Here is a 15,901-nt window from a genome sequence, read left to right as displayed (position 1 = left end):
AACGCACTCTCCGAGAGAACGGCACAGGCTGTGCAACAGAGTGACAGTAGCGCACAGGATTTGCACGGGGCCATCGCCGCCCGCACCTGCTCCGGGCTCTCCGCTTCCCCGTTCCACGCCCTCGCCACCACGGACACCACGCCGGAGAAGAAAACCGAAAGAAATTTAAAAGGAAAAAAGAAAATTCAAACCAGAGTCCCCAGAAACAGCGACGAAAACGCTGCGACATTTCAAATCGAATCAACCCCAACCCCCCCCCCCCCCCCCCCCCCCCCCCCCCCAAGTCCTCCCCAATTCCAAGATCCCACGCTTCCCCGCTCCAAATTCCCTCCCCAATTCCAAGATCCCTCGCCGCGCGGCGCGATTCCGGAGCTAGGCAGCTAGGGTTTGCAGGTCCTTGGACCGAGCTGCGCGATCTCGCCGTCCGCTCGGGGGCTAGGGTTTGGATTGGGGTACAGCCCTGAGCGAGCTCCGGATTGAGATTTGGGAGAGTGGTCGCGGTTCTGGATCCAGCTGCCCCGTGTGCTGCGATGGTGGTGAGTGGAGGAGGACGTCAGTGACAGTTGGTTTCGGTGGGATAAGGAGAAGCCCGCAGCCATGGTGCGGCTTCTCGGGCTGCGGGGCCTCAGCTTCGGGCCTGAGGAGTCGCCGCGAGAGATCACGGCCGCCGGCGGAGATGCCGCGCCCCCTGTGGGGAGCAGCGGCTGGCTAGTCCGCTTCTTCGACTCCGCTTTCTTCTGCGAGTGGATCGCCGTCAGCTACCTCTACAAGCACGACCACGCCGGCGTGCGCGACTACCTCTGCAACCGGATGTACACGCTCCCGCTCTCGGGCCTCGAGGCCTACCTCTTCCAGGTCTGCTACATGCTCGTGCACAAGCCCAGCCCCTCCCTCGATCGCTTCGTCATTGACACGTGTGCCAAATCCCTGCGCATCGCGCTCAAGGTGCATTGGATCCTCGCTGCTGAACTTGAGCTAGAGGAAACCGAGGATCTGGATGGGATCGATAAGGTGCAGGAGCAGTGCCAGGCTGCAGCCACCGTGCAGGGCGAGTGGCCGCCGCTGGTCCGACCTGCGCCGCTGTCCCCTGTTGCCAGCCCACGCAGCAATCCCATGCTCAGCAGGATACGCTCGTCAAAGCAGCGACTGATGTCCCTTGCGTCGTCGCCCTCTCTTGGTTTGAGCCCCCCTCCCAGCAGCACCAATGTGTCTGCTGCTGAGGATGCTGGAGCTGGCAAAGGGAAGCAGCCAGTAACACCATCTTTGGAGGACAACAAGCTGCTTAGGCGATTGAGCATCGGGCCAAAGGCCTTCTTTAGGCGCTCTGTGGAGAAGGACGAGGAACAGGATAAGGATGGGTTCTTTAAGAGGTTGCTTAGAGACAGCAAGGACAAGGAGGAGGATGATGGAGACAAGGAAGGTTTTATTAAAAGGTTGCTTAAGGATAGCAAGGAGAAAGAGAATGATGAGGAAGAAGGGGATAAAGATGGTCTCTTCCGTAGGTTGCTTAGGGACAGCAAGGACGAGGATATGGAGCTCACACCTAGCTCGGATGGTTTGCTGAAGAGACTCTTCCGTGACAAAGAGGACAGACCGGGCGACGATGACGAGAAGGAAGGTTTTTTCCGCAGGATATTCAAGGATAAGAATGAGGAGAGGAGAGAAAGCATGCATGGAAGGCTTGGGGATGAGGAAAGAGTAGGTAAGAGTTTGGAGGATGATGATAGGGAAGGGTTCTTCCGCAAGATCTTCAAAGATAAGAATGAAGAGAAGAAAGATGGAGGCAGTCATAAGCAAAATGATGATAGAGAAAAGGTCGGTGTGAACACTGAAGAGGACAGGAAGGATGGCTTTTTCCGGCAACTTTTCAAGGAGAAAAATGATGAGAAAAAGGAAGGCACCACTCCCAGCAGGAAGGAGGACGACAGCAAAGGCAATAAGAGCATAGACGACGATAATTTCTTTCGCAGAATTTTCAAGGATAAGAATGAAGAAAAGAAGGGAGCTGCCCATGACAGGAACGAGGATGAGAAGTGTGAGGAAGGTGATAAGGAAAATTTCTTCAGGAAACTATTCAAGGACAAAGACAAACATGAGGACAGGAGAATCGAAGGGCTTGATAAAAATGATGACGATGGTAAGAGCACCAGTGGTATTGAGGAAGAGGAAAATTCAGAGTTCTTGTCATTCCGCAGGTTGTTTCGAGTGCACCCAGAAGACGCTAAGAGTGGACATATAGAAGGTAGTCAGCCTAACGGTATTTCTGAGGGTAGCCCGGGATCAGAGAGCTTTTTTAAACGTTTATTCCGTGATAGAGAAGATTCTGAGATTTTTGGCTCAAAGTTATTGAAAGAGGCAAGACATCTATCTTAACTATTCTTTCTTTGGTTATAAAGTTTCAGTGTTTCATGTTTTGCATCATCATATTGAGTAATTACTTCTGGCTGCACACAGATATGCTTATTACTTCTTGGTGTGAGGTGACATTGTATCGCTAGTTGCCATTAGTATTGTACACGTAACATTAGTAGTTTGATTCGCAACTCCTATTTTCAGTATGGGCGAGAGCTTGGTTATGAATTTCTTAGATTTATTACAATATTCTCCATCCATGGCTGCTGTGATATAAACAAACAGTTTGATTATGCTATTTGTACATATTTTGTATTTTTAATTTTAATTTCCTTTTACAGCATGCTTGCCTTCCTAACTGCAATATATGTCTTTCAGAAACACCCTGGTTCCACAGGAAACAGTGAGAAACAAAGTGGAAAACCACCTTTACCAAATAATGTGCTGGCAGAACTACGGAAAGGCTCTTACTACGCTTCACTGGAGCTAGTTCAATCATTATGTGATACATCTTATGGTCTCGTAGACATATTTCCCGTTGAAGATCGCAAGATTGCCTTGCGAGAGGTAAGTCGTTGCATTAGGTTGCCAGTGCCCTGTACTAATTATTGGCTTTATGCTCCTTCAGTCATATTCATATTATCGTGTTACAACAGCTACATCCATTTTCTTTTATTTGCATTCTAATTTCTCCTTTGGTGGTTCTTTTTGTGCCAGTCTCTTACAGAGATCAATTCACATATTGCTTCCAGTGAGAAAAATGGAGGTGATTTCTCTATCCTATTTGAGATATTACGCACTTTACTATCGTTGTTTCCTAGGTTACTTAGTTTCTGCCCTAACATTTTCAACATCACAAATTGGTGCTTCATTCCTTACAAGACTGCATTTTAATCTTCAGTTGGAAGCTACATGACATATCACATTTACATATGGTCTATGCTAGTATTTTTAACATCAAAGTTTTGGTGCTTCACCCCTTTTTCATATATTTACATTTTAATCTTAAATGGGAAAGTACTTGACATGTCACATATGGTCTGTGCCTTACTGTTCTATTGATTTCTTGGCTGCAGTTTTGGTGATGGTCACCTTTCTTTGTGCATAAATATTTTCTGCAGTTGAGTTTTTGTAGTTGTGTTGTCCAACGTTAATAGTTTTGGAAGGACAATGAAGGATAAACACTTCAATAAATCATGTGCATATTCTGTTGAGTCAGACTTGGTTCTTTTTGCATTTTGGTGCATGAGTCATCATCACCGTTGTATGTTTTGTACTCTGTAGTACTATTGCCTGTGTTTGCTAAGCTGTTGAGCCTGCTCAAATGGAAGTATAGGCAGCAAAATCAAGATATGCCCCGCATATAGCGAAAAAGTGTGTCTTGTAGCTTGGATCTGCCTTTTCTTTGCTCCTTTACTATCACAACATCAGTGGAATTTTAACTAAAGGAAATGAAGCTATTGATATCGTAAAGCAGCAGCTAGATGTGCTCTCAGGCTCTTTTTCCCCCTTTGTTCTTTCTACTCGCAGGCGTATGCTTCCCAATGGGAAGGGGCATATATCGAGTGGTTCATATACCTGAAGACGAGTCTGTTCTTCTAAACTCTAGGGAGAAAGCTCCCTATCTTATATGTGTTGAAGTTTTGAAAGCAGAAACACCAAGGTATGTAGCTTGGGTTCCATGTTAGCGTATAAGTGCTCAGTGTTAGCGTAAAAGTGCGCAGTGTCTATATATTAGTTTAAAAGGATCATATTACACAGTTGAGGTTGTGCCAAAAGAATGTTTGATACTAAGCAAATTAATGATGTTTGTCATTTAATTTGTTATTGGAGCTTCAATTGGTAACATCAGTTGTTTTGCCTTTCTAGTCACTCCAAAGGGTCCTCAGATGTGAACAAACTATCAAAAGGCAGGATACCGTTGGCTAATGGAGATGTTCAGTTGCCAAAGCCGCCTCCATGGGCATATCCTTTGTGGAGTCGACATGAACCACAAAATTATGAAACAGACAGAATGCTGAACTCTACCTCTCAGGTTATTGACCAAGCCATGGCTCAACTATGGGAGGCCAAAGTGAAATTTGTAAATGTTAGTTTCTCTATCGAGAAAATTGGTCGTTCTAGAAGCATTGCAATGTCTGAGTCGGGGCGTAGGATACGGCAACCTACAACAGAGTCACATGATCTATCAGGAGATTCCCAGGCTGTTGTTGATCAGCCAATTGAGTGGGTAAAGGTCACCCTGTCTGCGGTTCCAGGAGTTAACATGGAAGATGTAGATGACAATGAACCGACACGGAAGAAGGACCATCGCCGTGTTCCAAGCACTATTGCAATGGAGGAAGTCAAGGTGCGACTCACTCATGAAATTGGTTTTTAGTTTTCACGCCATTGCTAAATATATTTTATATTCTGTCTCCCTCAAGGTGCATTTGTTTATAAGGTTTTCAGTCTTCCTCAACATTCTTCCTATGAACGATTAGTTTTGAGGCTAGCCGTTTAGATAATCGAAAACTGTAGACTTTGATGTGTAATACAAGGTGATTATGCCTCATCAATTTTGTTATGAAGTGAGCCTATATTCCATCGGGCCAACAGGCCAGCACATATACATGAAGGGAAATAAGCAAAGAAGCCCCTATACAATATGATAACTACACACACAGCACAACCCTGTTCTAACACCCCCCCTCAAACTCAAGGGGGATCTTGTACACCGAGTTTGGACAGGAAAAAGCTGTGTTGGGACCGTGTCTGAGCTTTCGTCAGAAAATCAGCAAGCTGAAGCTCCGAGGGCACATACTGAGGGGCCACAATTCTGTCTTGCACCTGAGAACGAGTGTAGGAGGCATTAACACCGATGTGCTTGGTGAGCTCATGCTTAACAGGATCACGGGCAATGCTGAGTGCCCTAGTGCTGTCGGAGAGCAGAGGGGTCGGTGTAGCAGTGGAAACACCAAAATCCTAAAGAAGCCATCGTAGCCAAGTAATTTCTGCAGTCACGGACGCCATAGCTCGCAGCTCAGCCTCAGCACTGGAGCGAGATACAGCATTCTGCTTCTTGGTCTTCCAGGCAATCAGGGAGGAGCCAAGAAAAACACAATAGGCAGAGAGAGAGCGGCGATCAGTGGGATCGCTGGCCCAGGTAGCATCACAGTAGGCCTGAAGCTGAAGAGAGCTGGAGCGAGGGAAGAATAAGCGACGAGTCACGGTACCACGAAGGTAACGAAGAACACGAAGAAGGTGACTGTAGTGAAGTTGAGTGGGAGCAGAGACAAACTGACTTAGAATGTGCACAGCATAAGAAATGTCAGGACGAGTGATGCCTAGATAGACAAGGCTCCCAACAAGATGGCGGTAGCGTGTGGGATCTGCAAGGGGTTCACCCTCACCAGGACGAAGATGGAGACCAAACTCCATAGGAGTGTCAACCGTGCGCTGATCAGTGAGGCAGGCACGAGTGAGAAGATCTTGGATGTACTTCTCTTGAGAGAGATAAATACCCTCAGGGGAAGAAATGATCTCAAGTCCAAGAAAGTAGCGAAGAGAACCCAAATCAGTCATCAAGAATTGCTCATGTAGACGTTTCTTCACAAAATCAATGAATTGGTGGTCAGCCCCTGTGATAATCATGTCATCAACATAGAGTAGTAAAAGGGTGCGACCGCGAGGAGAAGTGTGAATAAACAGAGCAGGATCATGAACACTAGCAGAGAACCCGATCCTTGTGATGACGGCGGAGAAACGCTCAAACCAGGTACGAGGAGCTTGTTTCAGCCCGTAAAGAGCGCGCCGAAGGCGACAGACAGTGCCATCAGAGACAGTATAGCCAGGAGGCGGCTGCATATAGACCACTTCCCGCAGCTCACCATTCAAGAAGGCATTCTTGACATCTAATTGAGAGATGGACCACTGCCGAACAGCAGCAACAGCCAAAAGAGTGCGAACAGTGGTCATGTGAGCAACAGGAGCAAAAGTCTCATCATAGTCACGACCATACTCCTGCTGGAAGCCACGCGCAACAAGACGAGCTTTGTAGCGCACGAGAGAACCATCTGAATGTGTCTTAACCTTGTAGACCCATTTGCAAGTGATGGGTCTAACGCCTGTAGGCAGGGGTACAAGGTCCCAAGTGCCTGTGCGCTCAAGAGCATGAATTTCCTCTGCCATAGCATGCTGCCATTCAGAATGAGCAGCAGCCTCACGATACGTAGACGGCTCAACAAGAGTGGTAGCAGCAGCAACATAGTACGCAGGAGGCTGGAGAGTGTGGCGATCACGCAGATTATACCGAGGAGCAGGAGGGGTAGGTGGTTCTGAAGGAATGGGACCCAACAGGGAAGGAGTGGAAGTGGAAGTGGGCGCATCCGAGGGAGAAGGGTGCCGAGCACGACGGGAGTAGACAAAAGGAAGCGGAGAGAGAGGGGAAGTGGAAGGTGGCGCATCAGAGGGAGAAGGGTGTTGAGCACGACGGGAGTAGGTAAAAGGAAAAGGAGAGAGAGTGGATGGCTCAACCCGAGTAGGAGAGTCAGGAATAGAAACCTCATCCTGTGTAAGCTGAAGCTCATGAGCAGACACAGGTGAAAGGCTAGGAGTGGACCTACCAGGTGACGATAAAGGTGAAGAATCAGGTAGAGTCAAAAAAGAGAGAGGCTCGACTAACGACTCGGTTGTGGCAGTAGAAGAATGACGAGGGTAGAAGGAGCGAGACTCATCAAAAGTGACATCTTTGGAGATTCTCAGTCTTCGAGCAATAGGGTCCCAGCAACGGTAACCTTTGTGCTCCAAACTGTAGCCAAGGAAAACACATTCAACAGATTGAGCAGTCAATTTGGTGCGTTCATGAGGGTGGAGAAGAACAAAACAGGCACAACCAAACAGGCGTAGACCACTATAATCAGCTGGACCATCACCTAGATGATCAACTGGTATCCCTCCCTGAAGAGCAACAGAAGGCTGAATATTAATGAGATAAACAGCGGTAGAGACAGCCTCAGCCCAAAAGTGCGGGGGAACAGCAGAAGATAAAAGAAGAGCCCGAGCAGTCTCAAGGACGTGACGATGTTTGCGTTCAGCCACCCCATTTTGAGCGTGTGCACCAGGACAGGAATACTGAGGAAGGGTACCCTGTTCAGCAAGGAAACCACGAAGCGCACGAGATAAGTACTCGCCAGCCGAATCAGCACGAAAAACTCGAACAGAGGAATCATACTGAGTGCGAACCATGGTAGCAAACGACTTGTAAATTTGAAGCACTTGACTACGAGATGACATAAAGTAGATCCAAGTGTGGCGAGAAAAATCATCAATGAAAATTATATAATATTTGTGACCCCCTTTCGAAACAAAGGGGGCAGGACCCCATACATCAGAGTGAACAAGTTCAAAAGGTCGTTGAGAAACAGAATTACTAGAGGGATATGGAAGTTGTATCTGCTTGCCAAGCTTACAACCCATACAAGTTAGTGAACTATCACCAGATACAGACCCTAGAACACCACTCCTAACCAAAGAAGACAAGCGGGAGCCACAAATGTGACCCAATCGATGATGCCACTGAGCGAAGGATGTGGTGGAGGTGGCAGCTGAAGCAAAAGGGGTGGTGATGTCCGACTGGCTAGAGGACGCAGCGGAAGGAAGGCGCAGCCAATCGAGCTCCCAAAGGCGCTGAGAGTCATGGCGCCGAGGACCGATCCCAACCAGAGTCCCCGTACGACGATCCTGAACACAACAAGAGTCAGAATCCAGAATAACACGACAACCCAAGTCAGTAAGTTGACCAGCAGATAGAAGTTGCATAGTCAGTTTAGGAACATGAGAAACGGCAGGGACATGAAAAGAAGACGTGGAAAGAGTCCCTCTTGCGGCAACAGAAAGAGAAGTGCCATCTGCAGTCTGAACTGTAAGAGGAGAAGGCACGGAATTGACAGCACAAAGATGATCTCTGTGTGGTGTCATGTGGAAGGAGGCCCCAGAATCAAGAATCCAGGGCAAAGATGTACCTGACGAAGAGTGCGGTGGTGGACCAGACGTCTGACCAGCAGAACCAGCAGAACCTGAGGATGGTGCAGAAGCAGTAAGGCGGCGCAGCAAGGTGAGCATCTCCTGGTGAACCTTCTCAAGGGAGCCCTCACGAGAATTAGAGGAGCCTCCCGAGTCCTTTTGAGGACGGCCACCACGGCGACCCTGTTTCCTCCTCTTGATGCACTCCGTGATCATGTGACCATCCTGCTTGCAGTAGTTGCAGAAAGCACTAGTGGAGGTTGCTGCCACCTGTGTAGAAGAGGGCACACCAGGCAGCGGTGGTGGAACGCGGGCAGCCAGGACTGCTGAAGAGGATGGCAATAAGCCCGTGCTCCGTAGGCGCACCTCCTCAGATCGCACCTCAGCAAGGGCCTCCAGAGTAGAGAGCCGAGGATGGCGTGCCAATAGCTGAGCACGACTCTGCTCGAACTCCGGCCGGAGGCGAGTGAGGAAGTCGTAGAGGCGACGAACCTCCAGCTTAGCTTGTTGCCGCACACAACACTGACATCTGCGACAAACATCAGCTCCCAGAGAGTCCAATTGGCGCCACACCGCCGACATCTCCTTGTAGAAATCATCCACAGTAGCATCTCCCTGTTGTAGTTGTTGCTCTTGACGAACAACAGAGAGATACATGGCATCCCCTGTAGACTCATAGCGATGGCGAAGGTGCTCCCACATCTGATATGCAGTGGTAAGGGCCACCACATCCATGGTGAGATCAACATCCATGCTGTTCACCAAGATAGAAGAGGCTCGAGCATCATCATTTGTCCATTGCTTGTATAAGTGGAGTTGATTCTGATACTCTTCAGTGGCCTCTTCAAAAGCATCTAGCATCTCACGTTGCTTGGTTTCATCGGCATCAACAGGGAAGGCCAACTCAGCTGGAGGAGTGGGCAGCAGGGGACAAGGCAGAGCACCAGAGAGGTGCTCCCAGACCAGCTGGCCCCTCATGTGCAGCTTCATGTGCTGCACCCAGTCCCTGTAGTTCTGTCCGTTGAAGATAACAGGACATCGTGGGACTGGGACAGCACCGGTGGTGGTGGAGGGCGCCATTGCAGCAGAGCAGCAACAGCAGCTCGTTGAAGACCAGCAGCAGCAGGAGGCACAGCTTGATGGCAGCAGCAGACCAGGAGGAGAAGAGCAGCAGCAGCCGCACTTTGAAGAGCAGCAGCAGCAGCTCGTTGAAGAAGAGCAGCAGCAGCAGCAGAGAAGAGGAGCAGCAGCAGCAGCAGCTCGTTGAAGAGCAGCAGCAGCACGTTGAGGCGGCGGCGCCGGCCGGGAAGGACGGCGGCAGCAGCGGCCTGGACCAGCAGGCGGCAGCAGCTACCAGGAAGAAGAGGGGAGAGGCTCGATGAAGAGAGGAGCGGCGGCCGGCGGCGGCGGCGGCGGCGACCAGAGGCGGCGGCGGCGGCTGGGGAACCTAACCCTAGCTCTTATACCATGTTATGAAGTGAGCCTATATTCCATCGGGCCAACAGGCCAGCACATATACATGAAGGGAAATAAGCAAAGAAGCCCCTATACAATATGATAACTACACACACAGCACAACCCTGTTCTAACAAATTTGACAGTGGGTGGATTTTTTTTTTGCTACTGTTTGTTGAATTGGTTTCCTTGACTAGGCTGCAGCGTTAAAAGGAGAAGCCCCACCTGGTCTTCCACTGAAAGGAGTTGGTCAAAGCACTGAAAATTTGGATCCTATGGTGATTCACTGATATTGTGCCCTCAGTTACCTCTCTTTTGAACATTTTCCTTTAGGTAGTAACTCAATTTTCCAATAGGCAACTGATGGCGGAGATCCTAAACCAACTGATGCTTTGGCTGGTGAACTTTGGACTGTCAAGAAAGAGAGAATACGCTGCTCTTCAGTTCATGGAAAATTACCTGGCTGGGATTTGCGTTCTGTAAGTCCACATGGAAAAAAATGTTCTGCTATTAGATTATTTACATGTTGCAATATTAACAAATACAAGCTTTATCAACATTTTTAATTATTTATATTTAGGCATTTTTTAATGTTATTTCTCTGAAGGTTAATTTTCCTTGTCCCTTTGGTTGAGCATGGACACTGCACTTCAGTTATCAGCATAATTTTCTGTCTCTCTATTAGCTTCACCAAAAAAATGTTTAGGAGAGAATTAAGTAACTGTTACTTTTCATACTACTCCGTATTATGTCCCCCAACATTGCCGTATTATGTCCCCCAACATTGACTTTCTGAACATATAGTTAAACCATAAAATAATCATAGACACATTATTTATAATATCAAGGTTCATAATATGGGATGCACTCTTTTGCCTATCTCATGCATTAGCATTTATAGTTGAAGATATAAAAAACTTCTATTATAAAATAAGTAGGTCGTTGGATAAACTGATTTATATGGTAAAAAATGGCTGGGGTAATGTTTGTTCCCTAAACTGAAGCAACTAACAACACAAATATGAGTAGTTTATGAGCGTCATTTCAAGTCTGCGGATGATTGTTGTCATGCTTGAGATTTAACGGCTCAGTGCCTTGTAGGACATCTTACTCTGAAGTGTTGTCAGTTATTGCCAAGCTTCTGAAACACTTTCACCAATTGCAGATTATTGTCAAGAGTGGGGATGATTGCCGACAGGAGCACTTAGCTGTACAGCTTGTCGCACACTTTTATGGTAATGTGTAAAGCAACTCTAGTGTCTCATGATAGTAATCAATCTTATCTTGATTGTGGAGTTCGTCCATTTTTGCTTTTCACTACCATATATGGTAATGTGTAAAACAACTCTAGTGTTCCAACTCTAGTGCTGTATTGGTTTTTGTGCTTACATTCTGCTTAGTTTTGCTTTTCACTACCATATATGTCAGGCCTGAAGCATGTAAATATTCTATAACATTTCTTATGTTCTGGATTCCGAAAGGACTATACTAATTAATTTGCCTGAAGTTTGTGTTAGTTCCATTTAGGGCGTGTTCAACTCATTATTGTCCTGAAAAATCCTTTTATCGGCAGATATATACCAAGAAGCTGGCTTACCACTCTGGTTACGGCCTTATGAAGTTATCGTTACGTCTGCATATGCAGCCCTAATAGAGACTATTCCTGATACGGTAGTTATCTTTCCTTCCAGATCACTTTTCTGAATTTCTTCTTCACTGAAAGATCTTAGGTCGACCATTGTTTTTGTTATTGCAGGCATCAATTCATTCCATCAAGAGTAGGTTTCCCAATATCTTAAGTCTTCGTGACTACTATGTAGCCAAGTATGAAGAGAATTCTCCAAATTTCAAACTTGCACAGGTGAAATGCTGGAATATCTTACAACACAGCAAATAGAATCATACAACACAGCAAATAGATCCAAATGCTCAGTTTGTCATCCTCTGCGTTTTACTGTAGGCAATATTTCATCATTTATTCCTCGTCAAAATGCATCTGATTTTTTAATTAAAGTGTTTTTGTTGAGGCAAATAATGGAGGGCTATCGCCCACCTGATTTAATCGAACAGTTTGATTAGTGAATATCCATGGCTGCTTGTATGAAAAGCAGGGCTATAATTGACTACTTTTGATGTGTCACATCCCTTGTCGACTTGTGATGCGTGATGTATCACATCCTTTGTCAACTTGTATCCAGTCCACTCCATGAGATTTATTTGTATCAGTACTGCAGATGAAATGTTCTTTCTTGAACATTTGAATATTGCATTTCTTGGTGTTTCTGTTAGGAAAACCATGTTTTGGCAATGAATTTGCTTAATTTTATAATGAAAGATGACAACTGTTCAGTTGGTAGTTGAATGCAATTATAAGTACTTGGATTGTCTGCATTGGTGTTGGAGTAATTTTTCATGGTGGTGGAAGTGTCATGAATGCAAAATTTGGATGATAGCACCGAATTAATGCCATCCGATGATGATTAGTTAAAATATCTGGTATTAGTGGATTTATAAGCATATCTAACATAAAAAATCCCAGTAAGAGTTTAAAGAGCTCATATTTCATACTATTGTCAGTCCAGTTGAACTGGCTCTTATTTTTGCTATAATTCACAGAGGAACTTTGTGGAAAGCATGGCAGGATATTCAATTCTGAGCTACCTGCTGCAGGTATTAAAATCAAGTACTTCATTACTAATCTGGGTATATTTTTAGAATTAGAAATGTTATTTGGCAAGCTCTGTTGTTTTGAATGTCTAATGCTGTTTTATGCCACTAGTAATCAACAAAGTAGATTAATTAAAAAAACTAATTATTACTCCAGAAGATTGCTAAGTTATGGTTAGTAGTGCTAAAGTTAAAGTTTATGTCATCACATTATGGCCTGTTTGAGTTTTTCTGGGATATAAATTTCCAACTGATCCTGGCTGGTACAGTCAGCAAGTGGTTCAGCCCGAGCACTATCCTGTTATATTTGTGATGTTTAATTAGCTACCTATGGATAGTTGCCCTACTGCATTAGATCCATTTTTTACATATAATCTTCCTGCTTTCTGTAATGTCTTATTGGGCCAACAGAGCCAGCCAAGTCTTGCTATATTGTTGTTAATTAAGTATATAAGGTGAAGGCCTGCCAACTGATACATCTTCTCAAGCTTTTGAGGGGAAGGTAACAGCTGGGAATCCGATCTGCTGGGTGTTAATTTATATGGAATGCTGCAGTGCATATAAATCATTTCCATATAATTAATGCAAGTTTTCAGCTGAAGTGTCGCAACAAGCATCCAATACTTGGAACGTAACTGCATGCCTGTCTTTTAAGATATCCGAAATGGAAGACACTTTGCTGCTGTTTTCTGTTTTTCCGCAGACATGACTGCTTGCCCTACCCCCCCCCCCCCCCACACGCACACGCACACGCACACACATAAAAAGGGACTGCGTTGCCTTCATTATGTGGGAATAAATTAATCTCAGATCGAAACTCCACTTAATTTTCTTTTTGTGACACTACTTGGAGTGCTAAGTGTTGAGACCTTTTGAATTTGCAGGTCAAGGATCGTCATAATGGGAATCTCTTGATAGACGAGGAGGGACATATTATTCATATTGATTTTGGTTTCATGCTTTCCAACTCTCCTGGAGGGGTAAATTTTGAGAGTGCACCATTTAAGCTGACGAGGGAGCTCCTTGAAGTATGATAGAAGCTTGTAACTTATTTTAACTTTCCTATATCCTAGATGTAGGTGTTGAATTATATTTTGATGGAGTTTAAATCTCGTTAAGTTTGTTGTGGGAACAATGCTAGGTGATGGATTCTGATGCTGAGGGAACTCCCAGCGAGTTCTTCGACTATTTCAAGGTAATTAACTGATAGCATGTTACTTTCGCTTGCCTACCGGGACTTCTCCAATTTATATTGGCTTATTTATTATCTACGTATATTTTTGAATTCTTCAGGTGCTATGCATTCAAGGGTTTCTTACTTGTCGGAAGCATGCAGAGCGTGTTATACTTCTTGTGGAAATGTTGCAGGTAATGGCACCTATCTAATCTTACAGATGTTTATCTAGATGATTTGACAATAAATGGCTATTGCCTGTCGGAAGCCATTCATCTGTGTCACTCAGGTTTATGCATGCATGGCTCTTACTCCCTCCGTTCCTAAATATTTGTCTTTCTAGAGATTTCAACAAGTGACTACATACGGAGCAAAATGAGTGAATCTACACTCTAAAATATGTCTATATACATCCGTATGTGGTAGTCCATTTGAAGTCTCTAAAAAGACAAATATTTAGGAACGGAGGGAGTATTATTTACCAATTTTTTGTTATGTACATTAATTTTTTGAATTGTTGTAGTATATTCCTCTTCATATGCCCTTTTATATTAACCAAATTTACCCACATTATCTCAGTCTTCATCTAGTTATGAAGTTTTACTTGTCTTATTTCCTCTATTTCTCCGTTGCATTCAAACTTGAATCTTGTAACTTCCGGTGCAGTAGTTATTTAAATCCCTCCGTTCCAAAATATGTGTCGTAGTTAAAAGTTTGAACTAAAACCGACAAGTATTTTGGAAAGTAGGAAGTATTTAATTGTATTCAGTTTCCTGATTAGCAAAGGAATGAGGAACACCATCATGATCATGACAAAAATCATTTTATATGTTTATCCTTTGATCAGGATTCTGGCTTCCCGTGCTTTAAAGGTGGTACTCGCACTATACTGAACTTGAGGAAGAGGTTCCACTTGAGTCTCACTGAAGAGGTCAGTCAATTGTTTTTCATTTTTATCATGTCCAGAGGGTTCTTACTATAATGTTATGATGGTTGCAGCAATGTGTATCGCTGGTGCTCTCATTGATCAGTAGCAGCATGGATGCCTGGCGTACTCGGCAGTATGATTACTACCAGAGAGTATTGAATGGGATTTTATGATGTACTCCAGGAGCGCTTAGCACTTGACTCGTTCAGAAACCAATTTGTTCGTATCCTCGAGCAAATCTTTGGAACAAACAGATCAGTTTGGGGCTGATCTAGCCTGCTATTCCCGCCATGATTGGTATGAGTGGTACCAGGTAATGGAGCAATGTGTTTTGCATGTTGCACGCCAGGAGTCTACCGTGGAACCCAAGCGTCTGCATGTGCTCGTGTATTATTTCACACCCTGTGGAGATGGTTGAGAAAGTGTATAGTCATCGGCAGTTAGCTAGTTAGGGCTTCACACTAGGAGGTTTGCTACTGGTGAAGCTGTTAAGTGTATTGGAATTTGGAACCCGAGCTGCGGTGCTGTACAGACACTAGATTTGCGTAGCTTGGGCAGGGGTTTAGGGGAGGACCGAGCCATACGTGAAGTGAACAAGTGTAAATTAAAGACGCATGGAAGCTGGGAGTCACCTGGGGCAGCAGCAAGGGTTGTGTTTGCGCGATTCTGTGACATCCCAATATAGCATCGGATTAGACGATGACAATGTGCATTGTAAATTACCATTACTGTACAGGGCCCAACAATAGGAGCTCGTTGTCCCGTTTTCCAGACTTTCGTTTTATTCAGCAGTAGTACTGCAGTTGGCGCCAGAAGCTGCACCTAAGTGATGCCCTGAGAGAATATCACATGGAAACCAAGTTTCGGTGGAAACTGATGAAAACCACATGGAAATGATGTTTTGAAGTTTTGCAAAAATCTCAAATACGAGGTCTTAAGAGTGATTTTCTATTAGTATGTGAAAACTTTGAGTTCAAATACATTAATATTTTTTGAGGTACGAAAAAGACAAGCAGTAATGAGTAGCATCATACAGTAAACATCACTATTCATGGCTGAATTTGTTTTTTTAATAGCTCGTAAATTTGGTAATGTGTTTGAACTTGAAATTTCACATGCCAATACAACATCACTGCCTTATCATAGGTTTTTTCTGAAACTTCCATCAGTGGTTTCATGAAGTTCTCTTTGAAACTTGATTTTCATGTGATGTTCTCTCGTGATGCCCTAGTGGCAGGAGCAGTACATCTTGAAAATTCTAGTCTTGGGTGATAGTGCTCTGGCTGAATTACTATTGTGGATTATTGTTTTGTGTCAGATAA

At 45.0% G+C, this 15,901-nt stretch overlaps 1 protein-coding gene across 2 annotated transcripts; it reads left to right on the top strand.

Annotated features, from left to right (window-relative positions):
* The first annotated feature begins 264 nt into the window (after positions 1–264).
* On the top strand, positions 265–15,348 carry LOC123091369 (phosphatidylinositol 4-kinase beta 1). 2 transcript variants are annotated; one of them, XM_044512867.1, is made up of 16 exons: positions 266–2,355; positions 2,731–2,919; positions 3,070–3,118; positions 3,883–4,015; positions 4,222–4,702; positions 10,008–10,088; positions 10,167–10,289; positions 10,976–11,045; positions 11,384–11,481; positions 11,567–11,671; positions 12,427–12,480; positions 13,362–13,505; positions 13,619–13,672; positions 13,771–13,845; positions 14,499–14,582; positions 14,651–15,348. In XM_044512867.1, the coding sequence occupies exons 1-16, from the start codon at positions 598–600 to the stop codon at positions 14,750–14,752; spliced, it is 3,600 nt and encodes a 1,199-aa protein (XP_044368802.1). In that variant the 5' UTR covers positions 266–597; the 3' UTR covers positions 14,753–15,348. The 2 variants fall into 2 exon arrangements, with proteins under 2 accessions (XP_044368803.1, XP_044368802.1); XM_044512868.1 differs by lacking the exons at positions 10,008–10,088; positions 10,167–10,289 and having other exon boundaries at positions 265–2,355.
* The last annotated feature ends 553 nt before the right edge of the window (positions 15,349–15,901 follow it).

Source organism: Triticum aestivum, chromosome 4B (genome assembly GCF_018294505.1).
Source record: "Triticum aestivum cultivar Chinese Spring chromosome 4B, IWGSC CS RefSeq v2.1, whole genome shotgun sequence".
Lineage (NCBI taxonomy): Eukaryota > Viridiplantae > Streptophyta > Magnoliopsida > Poales > Poaceae > Triticum > Triticum aestivum.
The sequence above is the reverse complement of the archived record's forward strand: the minus strand, read 5'-3'. Positions and strand labels throughout refer to the sequence as shown.